Consider the following 27,162-nt stretch of genomic DNA (forward strand, 5'->3'; position numbering starts at 1 on the left):
AAGCATTCAGTAGTCATTGTGCATTCTCGGAATACAAAACCCACACGCACACAGAGAGGGCACAAAACACTGGCTTGGATACAGGCATCAGAAGGATACAAGGCCAACAAGGATGTTCAAGGAATACGCAATATATAACACACAGGGTATCCGGTTCTAGGGGTAAAGAGGAGAAAGACTTGGAGGCCTAAGAGATGGGTTTCTCAACAAGTCGGAGGGGTTGGGGGGGAAAGGGGCGGGGCCTCTGGACAGTCAGAGGGGTTGGGGGGGAAAGGGGCGGGGCCTCTTGACAGTCAGAGGGGTTGGGGGGGAAAGGGGCGGGGCCTCTTGACAGTCAGAGGGGTTGGGGGGGAAAGGGGCGGGGCCTCAGGACAGTGATTAGCTCACGACTTACTGGTAGGCTCTATAGACCTTTCTCAAGAAGTTTTGGGATATTATGCGATGGATTGATCTTTTTTGTGGGGAAGAAGGAGACAAATCAGAAGTGGCCAAGAAATCAACTCATTGAAAGTGAAAGTCAAATAGCACCTAGCAGAAAACAGAACGACCAATCGTGTTGTGTTTAAAGCGACGGCTCACCCTATGGGTCTAGAGACGACTATTTCCACCTGAGGCTCCGCCTTGGACTCCAGGATGATGTTGTACACTTCCTTCTTGGTCGCCCCCGGTAATGACTTCCCGTTCCACTGCAGGACTTCGTCACCTGGGAAACCAAATTGCGGCTGATTCAGCTCTGAACTACAGGTCATCAACCTCTGATTAGATAACAACCTGCGCCCAGTCACCCGTCATGTATTATCGTATTTACATTGGTATTCATTCACATTTTATTCATTTAGCAGTGGCCTTTATCCAAATACATGTAAAAACTGTCCGTAGCCAATCACGAATAGTCATAAATAGTGGGTCACCAGTTGCTACCCAGGGATTGGCCTGTGATTGGTTAGATTCAGCAGGTCCGGGCTGCCTACCTGCTCGAAGGTGTCCCACCACGTCCGCCAGGCTTCCCTTCTTTACTTTGGTGATGAAGGCCCCGAGTCTTCCTGTCTCTGTCATCTTCCCTCCCACCACCTAAACACACACACACACACACAGGACAAAGCATAATGAGGAACAGCAGTCCATCACTAAGTGGTAGCTATAACCTGACCACGTCCGCTAATGCTTTGCTACAGGGGTCCCGAAGGACAGTGAAGTCCACATGATGGTTTCCCTTTATGAGTGTCAGGTCACCCCCTCCCCCTCCCTGGCCCTTCCTCTGCCCACCTCCCCCCTGCATACCTCTGGTATCAACCATCTGATCAGAACCCTCTACCTCCAGGGGTCGTGCCAGGGCACTGTCAGGCCAGGGAGCGACACTTTTAATTGGGATCAGACTCAGAGTGGCACCTCCCTACCTGGAAGATGTGTGGGGGTGTTGTGGTGTAATTGGTCTCAGATCAAGTAACACATCTCCCTCCCTCCCCCCTCCCCCCTCCCTCCCTCCCTCCCTCCCTCCCTCCCTCCCTCCCCCCTCCCCCCACCTCACCTTCAGCCCCAGTAAGGAGCCAGCCTCTCTGGGCATGGCCGACCTCTTGCTCAGGGTGATGCGGCCGATAAGATGATCGCCCTCCTTGGAGGGCTGCCACGTAACTGGATGCTGCACGGAAGGAGGGAGGGAGAGGCAGAGGGAGGAAAGGTGGGGAGGGGGAGAGAGATGGGGGCAGAGAGCAATAAAGGATGAGAGCAAAAGGAGGGGAGGGGGGAGAAATGGGGAGAGAGAGAGAGAGGCAGATAGAGAGAGAGAGGCAGAGAGAGAGAGAGAGAGAGAGGGGCACATAGAGAGAGATGGAAGGATAGTGATTTAATCCCATCAGACAGAGCGAAAGGGGACGGTAGGTGTTAGGGAGGATGGGGAAGAGAGACATGGGTGAAAGAGGGGGGGGGTGTAGAGGTGAAGGGAGGTAAGGAGGGTGTGGCAGGGACAAAAACAGGGCAGGATGGGTGTGAGACCCACAACAGTTCAGAACAAATTGTTCTATTCACACAGGCCAGGCCGTAATCTGTTAGACGCTAGACGGTAATCTGTTATTCCACAGTATGCCTGCATGTGTGTGACATGGGCGTGACGGCTCCAGCGTGGTGAGGACCAATCTGTCGCATTGTCTGGAAACTTACATGCCACACTGCAGGATCAAGTGGGTAGCAGTCCCAGTCACCTACAGAGAGACAGAGAGAGAGAGAGAGAGAGAGAGAGAGAGAGAGAGAGAGAGAGAGAGAGAGAGAGAGAGAGAGAGAGAGAGAGAGAGAGAGAGAGAGAGAGAGAGAGAGAGGAAGAAAAGACATACACAGTGAGGAAAAAAGTTAGAAAAACAACAGTAGAATTCAGCTCAGTGCAGCACCCGTGAGAAAGAAAAGACCAGGGACTGTCAACACACACACACACACACAGACACACACACACGCGGAGTGATCCAGCTCTCGTTAACACCGACAGATGGTGGCAAAGACCAGGACTGGACACACATCAGACCCGCCTCAGAGCGCCACCCTTCCCAGAGCGCTAACCACGAGCAGACGGGCCGCGTCCGTGCCCGGCACAGCCTCCAATGCCCCTCGCGTCCTCAGAGGGGGACGACAGCAGAGTGATATCACGGCTTTCTATCTGGGAGCTCGAAGCTTCCCCAGGAAAGGGTGGCGAGGGCTGGGTTTGGGAGCGCTCCAGGGGGCTGGCAGACAACCATGGCCGCGGATCTGAAGGCTGTCTGGGACGAGCTGGAAGAGTTGGAGGCTACAGACACACATGCGAGGGCTATTTCCTGGTTCGGCGGAGAGATGTCACATCCTGAAAACAGAATGAGGGCACTTCTGAGGAGGGCGACGGGAAGTCACTGCCCAACGGTGACTATGAAGCCAAGCCTTTTGAGAACACATTCTGTGCCGACTCCCAGAGTAAAATGAGACTTTGCGGTAACAGCCGTTGACATTACCAGGTTGCTTGGTTGTCTACGGACGACGGCATGTTTGTGACTCTGTGAGTGTTAGCTGTCGGATGGGGAGGTAGAATCATACAACACAACTTCTAAAGCTCTCAGAACGCTTGAGGGAACATCTGCTGAATAGCCACTTTGCTAAAATGCTGAGTTCAGTTTTTAGCACACACACACTCACACACACACTCACACACACAAGAGAAGATAACATAATATCGGTAGTTCTTGTTCCTAAAGTAACATCAAAGGATGTCTTAAGTGCATGTAACGCTAATGATCACAAACTCGATCACATTCCCTGACCACAGCAGATTTTGCTGCCACTATCTAAACAGTATGAATCCTAAATTTAGAATGTATACTCTCATAACTACTCTAACTAATCCAAAAGTAGCCTACTCCTATGATGCCGTAAACACCAACACAAAATCCCATGGTTAGTCTTTATGTTTGTTTGTCTTTTTTGGGGAAAGGTGTTTCTCTGTGATGCGACAGAGAGCCACTCTACATAACTAGAATGAAGCAGGTCATTGAGATAGGCTGACACAGGTCCAGCTTTACCCTGACCCTTAGTGACCTCAGAGCACTCCTGGTCAGAGAGATGGGCGGCGAACACACACACTGTCCATGTTGTATAACGGATTAGGAAGAGGGAAATGGTTGGGGCCATGGTAAGGAAATCAATCACTTTACTGTAAACTGGGATACAGTTTGTTAATGGGCATCAATTACTTCTTAAAACACACACACACACAACTTATCCCACTCACACACTGTTAAGTACTGACATCGACACTTAAATGCAGGTCAAATTTCCCCCATCACTTCCTATCAGCAGTCTCCTCTTCATCCCCTCAACACTTCAGGAAACCGACCAATAACATTGCCGGAAATGGAATCCTCAGCTTCCTATTACTGTAAATATACTCAGCAGGTAAATCGCGTCAACAGTGTCTTTAAATAGAGCCCTCATTTCATAAAGCTTTTCCCTTAGGCTCTTAAAAACAGCTGGTCTGTTTCTCCAATACGCCTGGAGTATTCAAACTGCCAGCCACCCAACGGAATATTATACAGCACGACGTAAAAGTTTTACAATCTCATTTGACCGACTTGATTGCATCAGTAAAAGTGTGGTGCAGGTCCACTAAACAGCATGTCAAGTGTGTAGTACTGTGCACACCCCACTGAACGCTGTTACGCCGTCAATTCAGAGTGCTTGAAGCCTTTTAAAAACATATCGCACAGTGCCGGTTTTAGACTGCACATGCAGTCAACAACTAAACAATTTCCCCAAACAATTAGCAATATCTCATTCCAAACTGTGTCATAGATTTGAGTGGACTATAGGTAGAACCAGAAACATCAATCCATTCAGCCCATGTTCACATTAGTGACAAATGTACAGGCTATTTAAGATCTCTACAGACATACGAGTAGAGCTTGACTCCCGTCACTGCACTCCAGCCAACCAGAGTGGGAATTTCAGAGGGGGAATCCCGTGGCTCCCGCCCCATTCGATAATTCAAGACAGCTAATAATCCAACCCCTGCACTCGATGGCCACCCGGGTGTAACTGTTAATCTGGATTAAAACATCTAGTTTGGGATGGGGGGGGGGTGTCGAGGGAGGGGGGGGGGGGGGGGGGTCGATGCGGTTACTGGGGATCGAGATGAGCAGATAGGTCCACGAAATGAACCCCTTGACTGTGGCGTTGGCGCAACGCTGCCATCTTAGCTACGTAGCCTGCTTCAGTGAGGCAAAGACTAACAGCCAACCACATGACCATAGTAGGATTTGCCCCCATAGGCCGACTTGGTTTTTTATATCTTCTTAAGATATATGATAGGACATACCATTACATTTATCTTTCTCTTTTGTATATGACATAATCTTACTTTAGATTATTTTAGAGTTTTTTTTTAAGCTGGCTTTGCGAGCTGAAGAGGAGGCAAACGTGAATATGCAGCACTAAGCTATGAGAGATGGGACCTCGTCAAGGTCCAACATCACGGCTGGTGCAGCCAGACAGTCTTGGTTGCTTGACGGTGGAGCGTTACATAAAAAGAGCGAGCTCGCTTGTTGACCTAAATCTGAAAATCGTCTGTCCTAAATCACAGGAAGTTTGGAAAATATGAGGGAGAGAAGTCCCTGGAGTGACGTGGTTTAGTCGTGTCAGGAGTGCAGGCATGGTAACAGGGCTGAAATGTGATTTCCTGTTTCGAAGCGGATGGCCAAACAGAAGACATAGATAATATGTCACATCAATGACAGGGACATCGAGATGTGTTTATTCAAACACATTTGTTGGACGCGGAAGGAATGGTCGAAGCCAAAGGAAAAAGATGGCATGGTCGCATGGCAGTGTTCCAGGATGGATGGCTATTTCATGTCGACAGTTTAGAGCTTTTTACATATGTATGGACATATGTATGGATTCACATCACAGATATGCTCAAAAAAAAAAAAAGAAAAAAAAAAAGGAAACTATTTTAAGGAGGTAAGACTAAGTAGGGCTATCACTTGCACATGAGCTAGCTGCAAGAGACAGGAAGTTACACAAAAAACAAGAGCTACGTGAGGTGACGTGTCTATGAGAGGACATGAGGTCATGTGCAAGAAGCGTGAGTGGCCAGCGAGGCAGAGAGTGCGTGAGGGAACGATGAGGAAAGCTGGGATACAAGCGCCACGGCTGGCGGCAAACCGTACAGCGATGATCTGAGAGGCCGAGATCTACGACAGGACACACACGCACGCACACACACACACACGACAGAGTGACAGCTTTCCGGCGACCTGTGGGGTAAGCCCGGCCAGGGCTGTGGCATCCAGCTGTTGAGCGGCCCCCGCCTACTGACCTTTCTCGCTGACGCTCTCCATGTCCACGTCCTCGCAGCTGGTGTACTCTGGCGTGGAGCCGCCCTCCTCCTCGGAGCTGCTGATGGACATCTGACGCTTGTTCACGCCCCGTTTGCTCTTATAGGGCCGGGGAGGGGGCGGGCGCAGCGACTCCGATTGGTCCGAGCTCTGGGAGTCTTTTCTCAGCAGGCCGTCGCCGCCCCCGCCTCCTTTCTCCCTTCTCGCTGGGCTCGGCTCCAGTTTGTTGGGCCCCCAGTCCGCGGGCGCGGGAACCCCGGGATGGGGCCCCGTTCGCGGGCCGCCGGCCGGCTGAGGCCTCCCTCCGCCGCCGCCGCCCCCCACGGTCCTATCCATCGAGTAGGCGCGGTGGTTCTCCAGCAGGGCCTTGCGGTCGGTGTCGCCCGCCCCGCCCCCGCCGCCGCCGCCCACCCCTCGCCTACCGAGGCGGTTCTCAGGCACGTCCCCCCCCCCTCCTCCCCCTCCCCCCTCCAGCCCCACCTCGTTGATGGCGTTGTCGCTGTGGCGGCGCTCGTGGCGCACCTTGGACACCCTGGCGTGCATGCGCATCTCCTGCTCCTCCTTCTGCGGCTTGACGGGGTAGCGCGCCAAGTTGGGGTCGCTGCGGTAACGCGTCTGGAACTCCTCCTCCCGCCGCCGGCGCTCGCGCTCCTCCTCCTCCTGGCGTCGCCGGTGCGGGTCCATCTGGGCGTGGCCCCGGGAGCCCGGCTCCTCCTCCTCCCCGTCTTGGTAGTCCTGAGAGCGGACCTTCTCCAGGCGCCGGCCGTCCCGCCTCTCCCCGGGTCCGGGGCGGTCGTCCTGGGACGACTGGGACGGCAGCTTTCCCTGGAGCCTCCGGCCGCCACCACGCCCCACGCCCGCCGTCTTGCCGTTCTGCTCATGCAGGGACACGGGCCGTTTCCTGGGGAGAGGGGGAGATGGACAACCTTGATGAACATTCGACGTAGCATCACGCTGTCGTATTGCAAAGAGGGGAAAAAAGCGTTGGCTAAATGAACTCCTTGCATTATAAAATGATTCGCACACACAACACTGCGCCAGCAGACTAAGTATAACCTTGAGCATGCAGGTGTGTCTGGTGCTAATGTTGACCACTCCTGGATACACTTATTTTAGTCTGACACACCATATGTACTCAGACGGAAATAAAAGCACGGAACAAAAGGTCAAGACATCTCGACAAACTGCAGGTGGAGGGATAGAAAGGAATATCCACTTTTGCGGTAACAAACTCTGCTTGTGGCACCATGTCTTCTCAATCGGTGCTAGTGTCCAGAGCTGGCTCACCCATAAGACTCCAAAGTACATTAAAAACATCGCTAGTCTAACACTTGTGACCCAACTAGCTTCCCAGCTCGAGCTAAACAATTAGGACACAGGCAACACTACTCTTTCTTCACAATAGGGGATCAAAAAAAATCTAGCAACTGTGCAACCCATATCCCCAAATGGATTTTTCCACCAGAACAGATTTGAGTTCCTGTCAGAAAAAAAAAGAAAGATGTGTTCATGTGTGAGTGAGACCAATGCATGACTCCGTTTTTGCAGTGTGCCAAAGGCTACGAGATTATAATCTCTGTGTGTCTATGTGTGTGAGCGTGTGTCATACTTGTCTCTCGGCGGTTCACTCCGAGACCGTGATGCCGGCATGGTGTCCGTTCCCCTCCCGGTGACCCCCGCCACACCGGCTGGCGGCTGCGTTCCGTCCGGGTGTCCTGTGCTCGCGCTGGTGGGCGGGGCCTGGGACCTGGAGCGGAGGAGCTTCCTGTCCCGCAGCGAATCACCGCCCACGGCTGGGTCGTTGAGGGCGGAGCCCAGGCTCACTGGCCGCGCCCCCGGCTCTGAAAACCATTCTCCTGATTTGGTGAGGATCTCCTGTTGCTTACGGCACAGGTTGCATACCCACATAACCTAGAGGGTGGGGGAGGGAGAGAGGACGTTACTGGATGCTTCACAGAGACTCGGCTCCTTAATATGGCAGTTTTAGACAGAGACAAACACAAAGACTCAGACACAGTCACAGTGTGTGTAGAGGAAAGCAATTGTGCACGGCCTTCTTTTAATCTGCCATGGTCTCCGGAACAGAATGAGCTTTTGTCTACATTTCAACTTGATCGCACACACGAGTGAAGCTAAGCACAGGGGCAGTTGCAAACACAGAGGTGGAGATGTATTCAGGATAGATAACCGAAACGCAGACAACAACACCTTCTGTTCTTTCCTTTTTAAGACCTTCTCCCGCCGACTTGCGGAGCGACGGTGAAAGCTCATCCATCTACTGTATGGGGCCAATGACAGAGGTTTCCTAAAATACCTTGCAAGGCTATCCCCCTCCCTCCCTCCTTCTCCCCCCTCCCCCTCAGCTCACTGCTGATTAAATATTGAAGCCCTCTGGCAGACAGATAGAGGATGGAAGATACCCTATGCAACACAGCAGTATCTCACTTTGTATTCACTATCCATGGAAGCCAAGGCCTAGTAGGTAACTGTTTTACAAAAGGCCTTTGATGCCTGCAGACAACAGCTGGACTTTCTTGAACTTAACAGACTGTTGCTGGTGCAAATCAGCACAGGTGTTGTTTAATTTTAACTGTTATTTCCAAAAAGGTCGGCTATTTAACTACTTCAGATGCTGTGTCCTTCCGCTGGCTTCGACTGTGCAATACAAAATACAATTATGGTCTGAAAAAATAAGTGGTGCCGATAGGATTATTAGCACAACTCATAAACTTTCACTGTTGATCATATACAGGACATACCTATCCAATAAGGGAAAAGTTAACTTGTCTGATTATGGACAAAGCAGTCAGTTGTCTAAGTTATGTCTTTCTTCTGAATAGCCTAATAAGGTAAAAGTCGTTGAGGCCACATCTTAGTCCTGGCACGACTTTTGGGATATAAAAATGCCCCGTGCTGTCTTGACATTAGACGCATTGAAGTCAGCTCTGAGTGTCCAACAAACTGACTATCAATCACTTGCAAGCATTACTCACATGTAGCCATGGCTACTGAATGTCACCTCCCTCTTCCACGCGCAAAAGCAGTAATAGTCCCCTTTGGAATATGATGCCACGTTTATCTACAAAATAAATCCAAACTAGGTCAGATATGTCACGTATATTCCCAGTATTTGTGTCCCTTTAAATCATTAAAAAAACACAACCCTAGGAAAAGCACCAAAGACACAATGCTCTTTGAATGCCGGCCGGTAGGTCGGTTGGGCATCAAGTGATAATAGCGGTTAGTTTACGCGCAGGCGCATCGTTGGCCTGATTGAATCCCAGTTGGCTCCAATCCAGACTAATCTAAAGTAAATCAGCTGCGCGCTCGGCCCACAGCTGTCGGGCAGGCGCCCGCGACACACTCTCGTTCACTCAGTATTATAACCTCCTTCCTTGCTCTCACTCGCTCCCGGAGACTGGAGCAGGCAGGGCAACAGATTAGCGAACGCTGATAATCCTTTCAGCTCTTCACCATTATTCAACTCATCATCAACCAACAATACAAGCCCCCCATACCAATACTAGCGACCTCTTAGGCTAGTCCACCCCCCCCCCCCCCCCCCCCTGTTCATCCTCCTCAAGCTGCTTCAAATGAAGACAGAATTAACCAGTTTAGTGATTAGCAATCTCTCAGAGTGCACTGTGCGGGACATCAATGTAAGGTGGACGGTCTATTATAACCGAGGTACGTTTAGGGAATTGCACAACTAAAATAGATGGGTTCAATGATGAATACAACTGATGGTGGGTTGAGGATCTCAAAACACAAACACAGATTAAGTATTTCCCATTGCAGAGTAAGAGGCGCAATTTAAATACGAGGGGTTAATCCTTGAATAAGAACAATTCCAGTAGCACGCACACAAGATACTATCCACCCAATCTGAAAACCGAACACCATCTGAAGCCAAACTATTTCTGGGTTCGTCAAAGCACGCCTCCATGTGTCACAGGCTCTGCAGCCAACGCAGAGGGGAAAGCTCGCAACAATACAATAATGTAGGCCACTAAAACCTGAGTGTATTATGTGGATGAACAACACACACACATAATACGCCTACACACACACACACACACACACATACGCACACACACAGTAATCCTGAGCCATACATTCCTGGATAGCGTGACAGATATTAGTGGCGTGTGCCCTGTGTGTGTCTGTGTGTGTGTGTTTGTAAGTGTGTGTGTAAGTGCCTCTATGAACCTGTGTGCATCTGTTAAGTTTGAGACCGTTTCATGTATGCACCAAGACATGTCGTGTACTGTTTGTTTGAGGATGTGTTTCTTACTGAGTCTGTGTCTGTGTTTACCAATGTGTGTATTCACTCTATGTTCATGTGTGTGTGCGGAGGGTGATGGTAGTGTCACCACTGAGACAACCAATCAGATTCATCTCCCTAGAAGCAACCCACTCTGATGTCACCTTAAGTTCATCTCACTGCATCCTGTGGAGCGCTATGTGTCAAGAGAGTGCGTGCATGTGTGTGTGTGTGAGAATGTACTGTTTATGAAAGCTTTTTTGCTTGGCGTGGGCGACTTGCCTGTGGGTGAAAAGTGTGTGTCTGCAAATGTGCACGTACGTGTGTGTGTGTGTGTGTCTGGCTTGAGTGTGAGCAATGCCATTTCTAACGAGTAACGGTGCCAACCTAACTGTGCAGGACAGAATGCTCTGCTCCATGGTAACCAACTCACAGTGAACAGGGAGAGAGAGAGAGAGAGAGAGAGAGAGAGAGAGAGAGAGAGAGAGAGAGAGAGAGAGAGAGAGAGAGAGAGAGAGAGAGAGAGAGAGAGAGAGAGAGAGAGAGAGAGAGAGAGAGAGAGAGAGAGAGAGGGAGAGAGAGAGAGAGAGAGAGAGAGAGAGAGAGAGAAAGAGAGGGGAAGGTAGAGAGGGAGGGAGAGATATAGAGAGAGAGAGAGAGAGAGAGAGAGAGAGAGAGAGAGAGAGAGAGAGAGAGAGAGAGAGAGAGAGAGAGAGAGAGAGAAAGAGGGGGAAGGGAGAGAGAGAGAGAGAGAGAGAGAAAGAGAAAGAGAAAGAGAGAGAGAGGAAGGAAAGGAAGGAAATAACATTTCGAAAGAAAATGTAAGTGGAAAAAACTCAAAAGACAGCCGCAAACCAAAATCCAGTATATGTAGAAGGATTAAAGGACAGCAACACACAAACATATACTACAAATGGTTCAACAGAAAGCAAGATTGGGTTGGGGATACCACAACTTGGTTTTGAGGCCACTTCCTCAACTGACACGACACGACGACCTCCCAAATGAAGACGGCGTGCCACTGTCATTCATCAACTGACATTTCTTTTCTTCACCATCCTCTGCTCCCCTCTCACCCCCTCACCCTCTTTCCGCCACCCCCATCTGGAATGGGAGGGGGGCGATCACACACCGACAATGACGGCGGCGGAGGAGGGAACATCTGCCGCTCGTCTGGAGTCCTGCGGGTGTCAGCTTGTTCCGTAAACGGGGTGGTTGGATGGAGCGCAAGGGTCTTAGACACTCCCCCTAACGCACACTTCCCGCCCGACAACACAAGCACACACACTAACACTGACAGATTGACGTATTGGTCGCGGTGAGGAGTGAAAACTGAAGTCGTTCGGGGAATGGTAAATCCTGAAAGGGGGAGGGAGGGGGGGGGAGGCCGCAAACGACATAATGCTCCCATTTCACCTAATAAGGTTATAGATCAACTGTTGTGGGCCAGGCAGACAGACGAGCCCAGCCCATATCGAGCACACCGCCTCGCCTGCTTAGAGAAGAGCGATGACAGCCGCACACCTGGCCCTCTACACCCGCGACAGACTGGATCAGCGCAGGTGCTTCATCTATCATACCACAGACTCTCTTTCTGTCATAGTAGCGGACTGTTGGCGTGTCTTTGGAGGTTCTCCTATATCCCTCCTATATCCCTCCTACATCCCTCCTATATCCCTCCTATATCCCTCCTATTTCCCTATACTCCTACATCCCTCCTATATCCCTCCTATATCCCTATACTCCTACATCCCTCCTACATCCCTCCTATATCCCTCCTATATCCCTCCTATATCCCTCCTATATCCCTCCTATTTCCCTATACTCCTACATCCCTCCTACATCCCTCCTATATCCCTCCTATATCCCTCCTATATCCCTATACTCCTACATCCCTCCTATATCCCTATACTCCTATATCCCTCCTATATCCCTATACTCCTACATCCCTCCTACATCCCTTCTACATCCCTCCTATATCCCTATACTCCTATATCCCTCCTATATCCCTCCTACATCCCTCCTATATCCCTATACTCCTATATCCCTCCTATATCCCTCCTATATCCCTCCTACATCCCTCCTATATCCCTATACTCCTAAATCCCTCCTATATCCCTCCTACATCCCTCCTGTATCCCTCCTATAACCCTATATTCCTGCATCCCTCCTATAACCCTATATTCCTGCATCCCTCCTATAACCCTATATCCCTCCTATATCCCTCCTATAACCCTATATTCCTGCATCCCTATGCTGTGGATATTATGTGTTGCTTTTCTAACCCCTGAGGCTAAATGTTGTTTTAGAATAGGGATGTACTGTAGTGGTGAGTTGTCCTCATGCAGTGCCTTAGTGATCATACAGGCTTTTACTGTAAACCCAGATTGATTCTGGAGCTGATACTGTTGGTTCCAATAAAGGTTTACTGTAATGTTTTATGGCAAGCCAGGAGGCCCAATCTACCAGCTCAGGGTGTGAGTGAAAATGCATTAGAGAGAGAGAGAGAGGGCGAGGGAGTGAGAGAGGGAGAGAGAGAGAGAGAGAGAGAGAGAGAGAGAGAGAGAGAGAGAGAGAGAGAGAAAGAGAGACAGAAAGAGAGAGAGAGAGAGAGAGAGAGAGAGAGCGAGAGAGAGAGAGAGAGAGAGAGAGAGAGAGAGAGAGAGAGAGAGAGAGAGAGAGAGAGAGAGAGGAAGAGAACTAGATAGGAAAAGACAGAGGTGGCAAAAAGAAATTGAGAAGATGAGCTTAAGCGAGAGAGAGGGAGAGAAAGAGCCCGAGAGCTGGAGATAAAGAAATAGATATGGAGAGAGACAGATGCAAAGGGGGAGAGCAAGACATTGAGAAAGAAAAAGAGAGGAGGGGTGGAAGGGGGAGAGAGAGAGAGAGAGAGAGAGAGAGAAAGAGAGAGAGAGAGAGAGAGCGAGAGAGAGAGTGGTTGTTTCCACATCAAAGCAGTGGGAAGAGGAGAAAGAGAGAGGAGTGGACTGGGAGGAGTGGGTTAGTCATCGAGTGCTGAGGAACATGTGGGAGATTATGCAGTGTATCTCTTCCTGTAAAAAGAGCTGTGTCGGCTCTATGCAGTGGGGGAGGAAGTGTGTGTGTGTGTGTGTGCATGTGTGTGTGTGTGTGCATGTGTGTGTGTGCATGTGTGTGTGTGTGTGTGTGTGCATTCAAGCAAGTGGTAAAACAAAGAAAGTGCTAGCACATGTTTGCGTCTACCTCAGAATTGATGCACCATGTTTCCACAAGCATGTGCATGCATGTATGCATGTCGTGTATGCGTTTCTGGCTGGAAGTGTGTGTGTGTGTGTGTGCACGTGTGTGTGCATGTGTGTGTGTGTGTGAGTGCAAGCGCGTGTGTGTCGTACACACAGCCCCTCTACAAGGGAGACAGATTGGCCGGCGTTTGTTCTCCATCCAGCAGCCATCTGGAGTTGACGTTAAAAAACACATAAACGAACAGCCATTCATAAGCTCCTGTGTATGACTGAGGGCGAAGAAGAAGCTAGCTGGGGCAACGCTAATGAGCGCAACCCAGAAGGCTACTTGTTTCACCCGCCCTAATGTTGTAGTCTGTTTTTTTTTTTCCAGATCTGTGACATTGTTCCAATGAAAACCAACCCCACTGAGCGGCTGCAACTCACCTCAGAAGATGGCAATCATTCAAAACCAATCGAGTGGAATCAAATACAGAGGGTCTCCTAACAGGGGATGTGCATGGGGTTAATGTACTGGCTGTTGACGTGTATTTCATCTCGAGTCAGAGAATGAGTCGCAGGCACCACACGCAGAGTGGAGACTTGCCAGCTAAACACACACTGTAGCCAACCCACACAGACACAGTTACACAAAGACAAAGACACACGGACTCGGACGCACACAAAAAAACACACCGTTCTATCGAGGAACCGAGTGAGCGGAGCGGTGTGAATAGCCGCTACGTTTGGCTTTACCGAAGAGGTGAACAGTAGCAAGTGGTGACAGGGAGAGAGGAGAGGTCACGGGGCAACTAGGAAGGGAACCAAGCCGTTCGCCGTCCGTCTCAGTCTCTCATGTCGTTGACCCAGTTCCAATCCAAACACGTGCACCTTCTACTCCACCCGCCCACTCCACTCCAGGTCAGAGGAATGCCAAACCAAAAGTGTGCTGGGAATGTGGCGGGTGTGCATGTTGGAGTGTGGGGGGACTCTCTACCGTCTCCCTGTGCCCCCTGGGAAGCTCTTGTTTGGCCTCAAGCACAGGCAGGTTAAGCATGCACGGGCATGAGTGCGCATTCGCTCTGCATTCAATACCAGGGTCCTCAGGATCAAATGTGCTTTCTGACGTCCGCGTGCCAAACTCAACCCCCCCCACATCCCCCCTGTTTTTGACCACATTATCGTACACTCCCTGCCTGACCTGTGTCAGATAGTATGTGAAATTCTTTGATCGTTTGCTTGAGTCTGCCTAGGGCACAAGATGGGTTTTGATGACCCTTGCGGGACTATCCCACTGGTTCTGATGCGGCAGACAAACTCAATCAATCACAGAAAAAGATTTTGTGAAAGGATTTTAAGATACTATCTAACCCAGGACTTATGTTGAGAGTAGCCCAGATAGGCACAGCCATGCCCACAGCAACAGAAAGAGGATACAGACAGGAATTCAAAGGTCAAGGGGTTAACTACATAGCCAGGCACGGCTCATGCATGCCTTTACCCCCTGTCCAGTTTAAGCTCAGTAGTGACAATAACTGCAATACTGAAAAAGAACTACAAAAGTGACCCATGCAGAAACTCCATTACCCAGCAGGCCTTACCCTGTCCTTCACTATGAGATACTTTGCAGAGGGAGAAGACAGACAATGGACGCAGAATTAGTCGTTATTCAAAAAAACTACCACTCAAGACAACATAGGCCCTGGGTGCCTTAAATAAACCTCACAGGTTTGCTTTGGGAATTCTATAAGGAATCTTCTAGTTCAGAAAGGAAGCTAGTATGAATTGACAGTGACTCATCTGGTCAGGTAGACCATTGATCCTCATGAGAATGTATACATCGGCTGTGTTCCAATCTGGTTGCTCGCTTTACTTAAGACCTTTGTCGAAAAGCATGAGCCGAATGAATGAACCTGGATTCAGTCTAGGTTTTTCGCAATCTCATTTCTCGACAAGGTCGATTAAAAGCCACCCAGGGTGTTGAGAAGTAAGTAACACTTGGGATTGGAACATGGCCAGTTGTTTGTACTTAAAGGAAACACATGTGATACTGTATATACCCACAGAACAGAGAGAGAACACAGAAAAGATGCTAACCACTTTGTCCTCCTGGTGCCATGCAGTCCAGGTTGCAGTGAGAAGTGAGAGAGAGAAGTGGCCGAGGAAGGAAGGAAGGAAGGAAGTGAGTGAGGTATATAAGAAGGGAGGTGTGGAACAAGGATTAGGGAATAGCAGAAAAGAGAGAGAGAATGAGAGACAGAGAGAGAGAGAGAGAGAGAGAGAGAGAGAGAGAGAGGGGAAGGAAGGGGATGAAAAAGAAGACAGATAAAGGGACGGAAAGTGAAGCATGTCAAAGGTGGTGGTGGGAGAGTCAAGGTTGAAAAAGAGAGGGAGAGAGGCAAAGTGAGAGAATGGGGTGAACCATCGTTAATAAACAGTCCAAGTATTTCAAAAACACACTTATCCAGTGATTTGAGGAAGTGAAAGGAAACAGCTGTGGAACACACACACACGCACACGCATGCACACACACACACACACGCACACGCATGCACACACACACACACGCACACACATGCACTGTAATGGCATTTTTTGACACAGTTACAAAGTATGTGTTTATAAGAGACTGAGGCTGTGTTTAAACAAATGGTAAGCTAAGGTATTTATGACTGTCCTTTATCACTCTTGCAAACGATCTGTGGTTAGCACCTCCTTCATAATGACTGATCACAAAGTACTTTGTTAAATCATATGTGATTGCTCAAACTAAATAAATTGTATTGAAACCACTTCTTTTGACTATTCAGTTCTACACAATTGAATTGAGTTCTACACAATCTGCCTTTACAGCACGCACGCACACACAGACACACACACACGCACACGCACAACTCACAAACGTCAAGGGACATCATACATGCATGGCCTGTGACATCATTGCCAACACAGTAACGGCGTGTCAGCTAGGTGTGCGACACAGGAAATGGAGGACAGAAGCGACATGACGGTCCAGCAGCCGAGACCACGCCCGCCCTGACCAGCGTATCCAGCATGGCGACACGTACGGCAGAGGTTATGAATGAACGCTGAATGAACACTCTCTGAAGTCATGTTTAACAGAGCAAGCAGCCATGGTATCTCAAACATGACTAGGAAGACTGGCCGGGGGGAGATGAAATGACTGAAAAATGTCTGTTTGGCACAGATTTAGTTTGTATCAGCATGTTCCTGTAATGCCTTCTGGAGGGCAGTGGAAGGTACTGCATGGATGTAACGGTCAGGAAATGTGGAAAAACTGGCTGAGAGAGGAATATTAATCCTCGGTTCATCTATCGAAAGTGACAGCACCTAAGTGGTTTTGGTATATCAAAACAACTTACGCGAAGCATTGTCCCAGACAAATAAATGTGTTTCGGTGAACAAACGAGGAAAGAAATTGATAGAAGACGCTAGCAGAGAGCCAAGGGCTGACAAGCTGTCAGACGCTAGGCTAACTTGTTGTGCTAAAACGGGGCAGATAGGAAAGGAGGAGTTTTTATGTAATCGAACAAAGCTCACACTTTCCCCGACGCTGTTATTTTGCTTGGCTGGAGCTCAGAACAGGACGAGGGCCAGAGAGCCAGGAAGGAGCTGGAGCGAGCCGTCACAACACATCTACCCTCGCTGCTCTCACACACGCACACGCACACACGTACACGTACACACAGGCATTCACGCGCATAATCGTCAATGAACACACATGCATACAATCGCGCGCACGCACGTACACTTGCACACGCACCGACGCTGGCAGACCCAGCACACACGCACACACATTCAACCGAACAAACATGCATACATGTGCACGCATAATAAAACCCAATCAATTCACACGTTCCCTCCCACGCTCACTTAAATTCAGATTCATTCGGGCTCTACTCAGAACCAGGTCCAAAAAAAAAGAACGCCTAATAAAGAAAGATAATAAATGGCCAGTAAGTGGTCATTCTCTGCTTCAGAGTTTACAGACTATTAAAATGCATTACAACCGATAGGTAAAAAAATGAATTGAAAATACTTGAATATATTCCAGCACCACTTGCAGTGCTGGTATCCACATTCTCCTTATCCCATAAGGCCATAGCCTGATCCTGCCTCCCTTCCCTGTGTGAATCTGCTCTCCGCTGGGCCCGGCGGATCTGGGACAGATTGGGAACCAGCAGGCCCAGGGCGAGGGGCCCCACAGTCAGGTAAGACCCAGCAGGGGGCCTTTTCTCTTGGGCTGGACCGGAGCCCGGAGGGGGATGGGGGTGGAACTCGCCTGGAGCTTAAAATAAACCGTCCACACGGCGGGTATGGACCCGGCCCAGCATCCTACTGTGCACTTCCTCTGGCACTGGGGAACTGGACTGGTCTGAATACTGCACCATTCACAAGCCATGGGTTTGTGTGGCGTGTGAGTCAGTATCAATGAACCCTGTCCAAACAGGTCAGCGAGCTGACAGGATATGATGCGTGCTGTCCTGAGGGTGACTGCGTGATTCAAACTAGACAGACACAGCGTATGCAGACTTAGACATGACGAGATGGACGTGACGACAAAATGCGCGTCCATTCCGACCTGACGTGGTTACCGTGAGCAACCACAAACTGTCGGGGGACCTGAAAGCAAGAGCATGCTTCTCGCACGCTTTGATTCACCCCCGACAGAAATCAAAGCGACACGACGCAACAAACACAGGGAAGACAGACAGGAAGTGATGCGGGGAGGGCGGGAGGTGAACAAAGGGAGTTTGAACGGGCGGAAAGAAGGGGAGACGGGTCTCTCACGTTGTTGGAACGCAGGGAGACGCGCCCCCCGCAGCGGGCACAGAATTTGGTCTGGCAGTAGGAGCAGAGGTGACCGCAGCCATCTGCAAACTTGGTCTTCCTGCAGATCCCGCAGGTTGGGGCGTCGTCCTTGTGTTGGGTCTGCTGGCGGCGGGTGTCCGCCCCGATGCGCCTCACTTCCTGTTTGTAGCTCTCGAACTGCTGGTGCAGCGTCCTGTTGGAGCAGGAGAGGGAGAGAGAGGGAGAGAGATGGAGAGAGAGGGAGGGAGAGAGAGGGAGAGAGATGGAGAGAGAGGGAGAGAGATGGAGAGAGGGAGAGAGATGGAGAGAGGGGGAAAGAGAAGGAGAGAGAATGTTTGCAGTTAGATACAGACAGTGACTATAGTGGGCTTTATTCGCTGCCTAGCTGTTTGTTGGCAAAATGTTCACTTCTAATTATAGACATTATTGCTGGACAGTTAACTGAATAATGGAGAATCGACTGTGCATTTTTGTACTATATTTTTCATTTATATCACCTTTTTTCCCGGTCTCCCTGTAAATGCAGATGGCTTTCTTTGAACCGGAGACATCCTCATTTTACTTTCACAGCTGGAAGGCAATTAAACGCTGCATAAAAGGTGTTTTGGAATAAATCTAAACTTAAACAAAACTTTTGCCATAGCAAACATCCCTCTGTTCTGTAGCCCTCACCTTCACCACACAGCCCTTTCCCCTCTCCTTGCCTTTCCCGGAATGAAACTAACCCATTTGTGAATTGCAAATCAAGGCGTGTGAAAATCCAGGCCTAGCGAAGTAGTCCCTGTTGTATTGTCAAAGGAATACACCATTAGCATAGCATGTCGCTCATTTAAAAGAGCCAGACAGAGGCTTTAATTACCAGAGCAGAGTGAGAGATGGAGGGAGGGAAGGAGAGAGAGAGAGAGAGAGAGAGAGAGAGAGACAGACAGAGAGAGAGAGAGAGAGAGAAGGAGTGAAAAAGACGCAAGTAGAGAAACTCAATAGCTTCATTCACACGTTGCCTGTGAAGAAAGGTTATCCTGTGAAATCTGAGGGTTTGTCTTCAGTGAAGATATTCAAGGAAAGATCACATTTTACGATCTACCGATCCAAGACTAGGACCACCAACACATACTGGAACTCTACTGTCTTACACAGCAACACAAAACACCCAAAGCAAAGAAGCGTTTTACAGAAACTGTATAATGTCAATGGACATTGAGATCTAGGTGAGACACTCTCAGACGAGTCGAGTCGAGTCACCTTTTCCTGTAAACAACCCCGTATTGTTCCTGTCGGTAGTCAACGATACCAGGATGAAAAACAGGTTGAACATATGGACATTTGAATGTTCCCAAGTGTCCAGGTTCGTAGCAACAGTCAAACAAATAACGATTATCCGCCATGATGTCTTCTTAGTGCCAGCATGTGCCCAGAAGATGGTGTTTGTCTGTCCTCTGAAAAACCCCACCTAGGGACATGTCCAAAGGTCTGGTTCTGTCACTGAAGTCACTGAAGAGACATTGGAATTGAATTGATTCTCAAGGAAAACATTGTGAAACAAACTTGCTGTTAAACCCCTGAAGGACGTTATGGAAAGGTCTTGACAGAACCGCAGGTACAGAATAGAAAACCTCCCTCTCGTCAAAACACCAGCTGTGGCATTTCCTAGGTCTCCAAAAAATAAACGTCGCAAACATTTCATAGAACCACCGCAGATCATCCTCCCGATTCCAGCTGTAAAGACCGTGACAGAAGCGTAGCAGATACAGACACTACACCTTGACCAGCTCCTTCCCTCCCCTCTTTCAGAGAGCAGACTGTCGGTCTGCAGAGCTGGAACAAGGCGGCAGGAACGTGGCCAGCGTCTTGGATGGTCAGGTGACACTTGGCGGGAGGGCCGAGCAGTGACAACGACGCCCAGGTGACGTAAGCTGTGCCCGGTTAGCTGTATACTGAAGGACGACGTGGAAGCCGAAACAACCTCTTCGTGATTCTGAACCCTTTTTCCAAATTCAAGTTTGTTGAAGTTTTGGGAATATGCAGTGCTATTTTTTTAAGTGTTACAGGAAAAGGAAGTTTGAAGGCGAGGTAGCAAATTGAGGACCTCCGAACAACAGGTTTTAAAATAACCTGCACTCTCTCACGTCCTTGATGAAAAGCTAGCATTGAATTAATTTACTTAATTTACTGTCAACATGATCTCACCAATCAATTTGACGGCAGACCTAAGAACTTGCTAGACTTAATGCTACCAAATTACCTTGTTTGAAAAAGGAAGAGAGTATTTTATTTGCTTATTTTGATCCCCATTAGTGACTTTATGAGCAGGCTGAACAGTCCTGTTGTTACCCATGGTAACATTGTTGCAACAACATTAGACAGACGTAGCACCAACGTCATGACCAGGGCCACTCAGCGCCCTCTGACCCTTTAAAGGGATCTGTCAGACCAATCGGAATCCAGCACCAGAGCCACCACCGGCGCCATGGGAACAGCTGTCAAAAACAGAGAGTGCGTGGCCTGTCGTCATGGAAACCCTTCGACGGCAACAACACGCCAATGTCATTGGGGGTTAGAGAAGCAGATGGTTCTGTTCTTGAAGAGCTGGGTCACTTTTGAGGTTGCTTTTTAAGGTTTGTCAGCTGATGTTTAATTATAGAACTATGACCTGAAATGACCATCAGTGCAGAACCGTTAAGAGCGCTGAAATCCCTTCCAAAATCAATGCTTTTTTGAAAAATAAGAAGGCATTGACAATTTTTGATTTGAGAAACTCTACATTGGGTAGATGCTTTATAATAACAAACCAGTCCTCTCCATGACAAACTAGTTCTCACACGAAAACAAGGCTAAAATATTATCTTCCACTGACGATGCTTGGATATTAATAGGTACACACAGTAAAAAAAAAAAAAAGACACAATCTGTAGAGATGAAGTAGTGTGAGCCCACATATTGTTTTAGAGAGACATTTCTGTTTGTGAGAGACTTGTTTTTGTTAGTGAGAGGATAGGTTTCGTTAGTGAGAGAGGACACGGCTGTGTGGCTCCAGCTGGACGTCTCTTCCTCCGCCAGGCTGAGTTAGTTCACTCTGCTATGCGTTCATCGATTATGTGCCTGAGTCTTTTCCCCACCATGGCGCGACCTGTCACAGACACCACGCCTGCAGGCTCACAGCTGAGAAACACACTTCTGTCTGGAAAAAAGCAGCCCCGAACGCGTTTGTCTGTGTTTGTGGCTGCCACGCGGCCTCAGTTCTGCTACATGGGTTTGTGGTTGTGAACGCCGCCTAAACGCGACAGTACACTACGTGAGTTTGTGGTTGTGAACACCGCCAAACGCGACAGTACACTACGTGGGTTTGTGGTTGTGAACGCCGCCTAAACACAACAGTACACTACGTGAGTTTGTTGTTGTGAACGCCGCCTAAACACGACAGTACCCTACGTGGATTTGTGGTTGTGAACGCCGCCTAAACGCGACAGTACACATATGGTTGATTACGTTACAGTCACATATCCAGCGGGTTTAAATTTAGTCCAAAAGTCTAGTTTCACCACCTCCAGTCTCTCGTTTGGTTTACAAAGGCTCCCCGCCTGGGGTGCCCAATCAACCCCATTGCATGCTGGGTAGGCACCATACAACACAGGGGGGGAAAGAACCTGTCCCATGTTCCTCTGCTAGCAGGCACTTCCTGTTTCTACCTCCACCACCCCGTCATCCCTTCTTTCCCGCTCTTGCTCTCTGGAGAGCTCATCTCCCCTTCTCTCTTTCTCTCTGGAGACCTCTCTGTATGTAATAGTGACTCAATCCTCTCTCTGGTCCTCTCTGAAAGTCCTTGCTTTCTTTCTACATTGATCATCCAGTCGTGTGCTGAAGAACTACTGGAACTGTTGCATTTGAGAACCATATACCCGACAACAAGGACTATATTCCTCTTTGTGGTGCGACTTTTCCCAGGAGGGAAACGTAAAGAGAAAGAGGGATGCACATCCTCTACAGAGATCCAGAGGACTCTCTTCAAGCCCACCCGGATATCACGAGCCCACCCGACACCTCCACACACACACACTGGTCTCTCTGCTTCTGTTCCTGTCACATTTTCTCACTCTGTTACTCGCTCTCTCTCTCTCACACGCTCTGTCCATCGCTCACTGTTTCTTTATCTCTCTGTCTCTGTCTCTTCATCTCTCTCTCTCTATGTCTCTGTCTCTCTGTCTCTTCATCTCTCTCTCTCTATGTCTCTGTCTCTCTGTCTCTCTGTCTCTCTGTCTCTCTGTCTCTGTCTCTCTCTCTCAAAGTCTCTGTCTCTGTCTGTCTCTGTCTGTCTCTGTCTGTCTCTGTCTGTCTCTGTCTGTCTCTGTCTGTCTCTGTCTCTCTTTCTCAAAGTCTCTCTCCGTTTCTCTCAGGGGGTCGCTGGAGAAGGCAGGAAGCATGAATGATGCCCTTGTTATGCCAGGGTTGGAGTTGGCACAAGGGAACTCCTGCTAAACACACACCCGCATGCATGAACGCCCACACAAACACATGCCACACACACACATACATACACACACTGCTGAATATGTCCTTGTCTAAGACGCAGGCTGTCACAGTGACTAACTAACAGGGTTTAAATGACCTGAACTGGCTGACCTAGTCTCTCGGGGGAACATTCCCAGACCTTAAGTCTGACTGTAGAAGAGTTGGGATAACCCAGGCCACACACACACACACAAGGGTGTGCTTGCGTCAGGGGCCTTCTATATTCAACCCACCATGTCGGAGCACCCCCCTCACTCCTGCTGTCTCTCGTCCTCTTCTCTCTCTCTCGCTCCCCCTCTCCACCCATCCTCGAAGTGGACTTGTTAATTAGCGGCGCTATGAATACATTGCCAGAGGAGGGGGAAAGGGGGAATGGTGTGTGTGGGTGTGCTGTGATTGTGTCTATGTATATGTAGACCGTGTGTGTGTGTGTGTGTGTGTGTGTGTCAGCAGGAGGAGGTGGAGGGCCCTATTTCTGTGTCGTCAGCTGATTCTAGGAGACGGCTTCCAGAGGAGGCTCTTTCCCAGCCGGTGGAGCTGTGTTCATGTACCACACTCTCCCAGGCAGCGCCCATCGGACACAGACGCCAGACCCACACACACATCAGACCACACTGACCTTTGACCTCACCATGATCTCAGCATTGGATGACCAACAGGTCGTCCACTGGAGAGAGAGCTGAGAGCTGGTGAAGCACACTGCAGGTAGATAGATAGATGTTGATGTTGAATTTATTTGGAGAGGAGGATACAATGATTCCTTGAACGGTCATGTTCCCAATCGTTTTGGGAAAAAAAGTACGGTGGTTCTGTAAAACCTGTTCCAACTAAATAACAAAAAGTGAGAGAATAATGCGGAGGAGGGAGGAATGAAGAGAGGTGAGAGGAGGAAAGGAGCACGCTTCCAAAGAGAGCTTATGTGAGAGTGAAGGACATGAAAAAAACAAGGGAGTGTTCTTGCGAAAGACAAATAGAGTGGGAGAAAGAGTGAGAGAGAACTTCAAACTGCACAGGTGTGTAGATTATTCTGCTGGAGACGAGAGACAGACAGAAACAGGACTGCCGTCTGCAGGGAGGAAGCAATAGAAAAACGAGAAAAAAAAAAAAAAAAAAAGAGCCGAAGAAGGAATCAGGCGTGGGCCTGAAAGGAGAGTGGATCCAGAGTCTCTCTATAAATATCTCCTGAGGAGAGGAGTGGAGAGGAGGAATGGAGGAGGGGGGAGGGGGAAAACAGGGGAGAGGGAGGGAGAACAGTGGAAGATATGGGAGGGAGGGAGGGAGGGAGGGAGGGAGGGAGGGAGGGAGGGAGGGAGGGAGGGAGGGAGGGAGGGAGGGAGGGAGGGAGGGAGGGAGGGAGGGAGGGAGGGAGGGAGGGAGGGAGGGAGGGAGGGAGGGAGGGAGAACAGGGGAGACGGGGGAGACGGGGGAGACGGGGGGGGGGCTGAGGGAGAAATGGGTAGAGAAAAGGGAAGGTAATGGAAAGGCATTTGGTTCGGGAGGAGGAGAGGAGGGAAGGACGGAGGGGTCAGTCAAAGGAGAGACAGCCTTCCTTCCTTCCTTCTTCCTCTCCATGGCCCTGCCATGGTAGGGAGGTTGACAGGCTTGTTATTGATGTTGTGAGTGTTTTCTCTGGATTTATAGGCCATAGTGCCTTTTTGGCATGGACTCTCTCTCTGTCTCTCCCCTCGTCTCTCACCCTCTCTCTCTCTTTATTCCTTCCACCTCCTTCCTCTTTCCTACTTATCATCTATGTATTGGATTCCACTCTGTCAGTCAGAGGTAATTGATAAAAATGGCCTTCTCCTGTTATTACTCCTGCAATATCCTCCAGTCTCTCTTTTCTTTTATTCTCTCCTTCTCCTTCACTCAAACACGTACACTCTCTCTCTCATTCTTTCTCTCACACACACTGCTACTTTCTTTCATTTTCTCTCACACACAAACACACACAACCTGACCCTGACCAAGCAGGGTAACATAAATCAATCTGTGCTTGTGGACAGATGCTCATCCCACCATTGGTCCCACCAACTGACCATCCACCAATCAGCATCTACTTCCTCTCTGCGGTTAGTTAGAAGTTTTTTAGAAGATCATTTCATGCCCCTCTCTTCTCAGCGCTATCCTTGCCCATTCTTGGGTTGGCAATCTTAGTCAAGAGTAAAGTGCTCCATCTCTCCCCACTGTGACAAATCACATAGCCCTGCACACACGTACACATGCGTACACACACCCACACACACACACAAACATACAAAATGTAAGTTGTTATGCAAACTGATAATCTCCCAAATGAAGAACAACAATGTTGGAATGTGCACACGCACGCACGCACGCACGCACACACACACACACCTGATTGTAAACACATGCCTCAGAGGTTCATAGACCAGGGTGGGGCCACTGTACTGAAACAGTCCATCAACTAAACATGGTCATCCACACACATAAACACATACACACACACACACATAAACACATACACACACACACACACATACACACATACACCATGTAGAAATCCTGGTCAGTCCAAGCGGAATGCCTCCTCATTAAACTTTCATGTTGTTGAGTTCTGGGAGCACTAAACAGGCTGCTCACCAGCTTGCTTGCTGTCTCTCTCTTTCTCTCTCTCCCTATCTCGTTCTCTCTCTGTCTCTCTTTTGTCTCACCCTTGCTTTCCCCGTCTTGCCATCTACATTCCCCTGACCCCACCCCTCTCTGTCTTTTCTCCTTCTTTCCGCTTTCCTCTCTCACAGCCTTTCACTCTTCCATTCTTTCTCCTTCCCACCATCCCTCCATCCCTCTCACACCCTTTTCTATCTCTCCCCTCATCCTCCCTCTGGTCCTCCCTCTCTCTCCCCTAGACACGCCTTCAGACATCCTCGCCTTCCTTCTCCATGGTGTGGGTGCGCGTTGAATAAGTGAAGGACTCTCCCATCCTCTCTCTCTCTCTCTCTCTCTCTCTCTCTCTCTCTCTCTCTCTCTCTCTCTCTCTCTCTCTCTCTCTCTCTCTCTCTCTCTCTCTCTCTCTCTCTCTCTCTCTCTCTCCCTCCCTCCCTCCCTCCCTCCCTCCCTCCCTCCCTCCCTCCCTCCCTCCCTCCCTCCCTCCCTCTCTTTCTCTCTCCATACTGGGAGGACGTTGAGGGTGGGGGTGGATCCCCTTCCGCCTATCCTTTCCTAGAACCGAGGAGAGGAGGTAGGAAGGAGACCCAAAGAGTAGCTGTCCCTGAGAGGCTGTCCCTGGGCTGCTTAGCTCACTCGATGCATCCTAAACCCTCCATCCTAAACCCTCCATCCTAAACCCTCCATCCTAAACCCTCCGTCCTAAACCCTCCGTCCTAAACCCTCCATCCTAAACCCTACGTCCTAAACCCTCCATCCTAAACCCTCCGTCCTAAACCCTCCGTCCTAAACCCTCCGTCCTAAACCCTCCGTCCTAAACCCTCCATCCTAAACCCTCCATCCTAAACCCTCCATCCTAAACCCTCCACCCTAAACCCTCCATCCTAAACCCTCCACCCTAAACCCTCCGTCCTAAACCCTCCGTCCTAAACCCTCCGTCCTAAACCCTCCGTCCTAAACCCTCCGTCCTAAACCCTCCGTCCTAAACCCTACGTCCTAAACCCTACGTCCTAAACCCTCTATCCTAAACCGTCCGTCCTAAACCCTCCACCCTAAACCCTCCACCCTAAACCCTCCATCCTAAACCCTCCATCCTAAACCCTCCATCCTAAACCCTCCACCCTAAACCCTCCACCCTAAACCCTCCACCCTAAACCCTCCATCCTAAACCCTCCATCCTAAACCCTCCATCCTAAACCCTCCATCCTAAACCCTCCATCCTAAACCCTCCACCCTAAACCCTCCATCCTAAACCCTCCATCCTAAACCCTCCACCCTAAACCCTCCACCCTAAACCCTCCACCCTAAACCCTCCATCCTAAACCCTCCATCCTAAACCCTCCATCCTAAACCCTCCATCCTAAACCCTCCACCCTAAACCCTCCATCCTAAACCCTCCATCCTAAACCCTCCATCCTAAACCCTCCATCCTAAACCCTCCACCCTAAACCCTCCATCCTAAACCCTCCATCCTAAACCCTCCATCCTAAACCCTCCATCCTAAACCCTCCACCCTAAACCCTCCACCCTAAACCCTCCATCCTAAACCCTCCATCCTAAACCCTCCGTCCTAAACCCTCCGTCCTAAACCCTCCGTCCTAAACCCTCCATCCTAAACCCTACATCCTAAACCCTCCATCCTAAACCCTCTATCCTAAACCCTCCGTCCTAAACCCTACGTCCTAAACCCTCCGTCCTAAACCCTCCGTCCTAAACCCTCCGTCCTAAACCCTCCGTCCTAAACCCTACGTCCTAAACCCTACGTCCTAAAACCTACGTCCTAAACCCTACGTCCTAAACTCTACGTCCTAAACCCTACGTCCTAAACCCTACGTCCTAAACCCTACGTCCTAAACCCTACGTCATAAAGCCTGAATTCTGCTCTACA

The 27,162-nt window shown here is 49.6% G+C and overlaps 1 protein-coding gene across 1 annotated transcript in view; it reads right to left on the reverse strand.

Moving 5' to 3' along the window:
• Positions 1 to 27,162, reverse strand: part of rims1b (regulating synaptic membrane exocytosis 1b) — a 55,080-nt gene that overhangs the window by 22,303 nt on the left and 5,615 nt on the right. Inside the window, exons 2-8 of the mRNA XM_084685959.1 lie at positions 18,123 to 18,336; positions 7,483 to 7,757; positions 5,828 to 6,747; positions 2,158 to 2,198; positions 1,529 to 1,639; positions 972 to 1,071; positions 580 to 703 (exon numbers count right to left, since the gene is read on the reverse strand). Coding sequence (XP_084542085.1) covers positions 580 to 703; positions 972 to 1,071; positions 1,529 to 1,639; positions 2,158 to 2,198; positions 5,828 to 6,747; positions 7,483 to 7,757; positions 18,123 to 18,336 — 1,785 coding nt within the window. The remainder of the gene's footprint in view (positions 1 to 579; positions 704 to 971; positions 1,072 to 1,528; positions 1,640 to 2,157; positions 2,199 to 5,827; positions 6,748 to 7,482; positions 7,758 to 18,122; positions 18,337 to 27,162) is intronic.

This window comes from Hypomesus nipponensis, chromosome 21 (genome assembly GCF_054491055.1).
Source record: "Hypomesus nipponensis isolate SF chromosome 21, ASM5449105v1, whole genome shotgun sequence".
NCBI lineage: Eukaryota > Metazoa > Chordata > Actinopteri > Osmeriformes > Osmeridae > Hypomesus > Hypomesus nipponensis.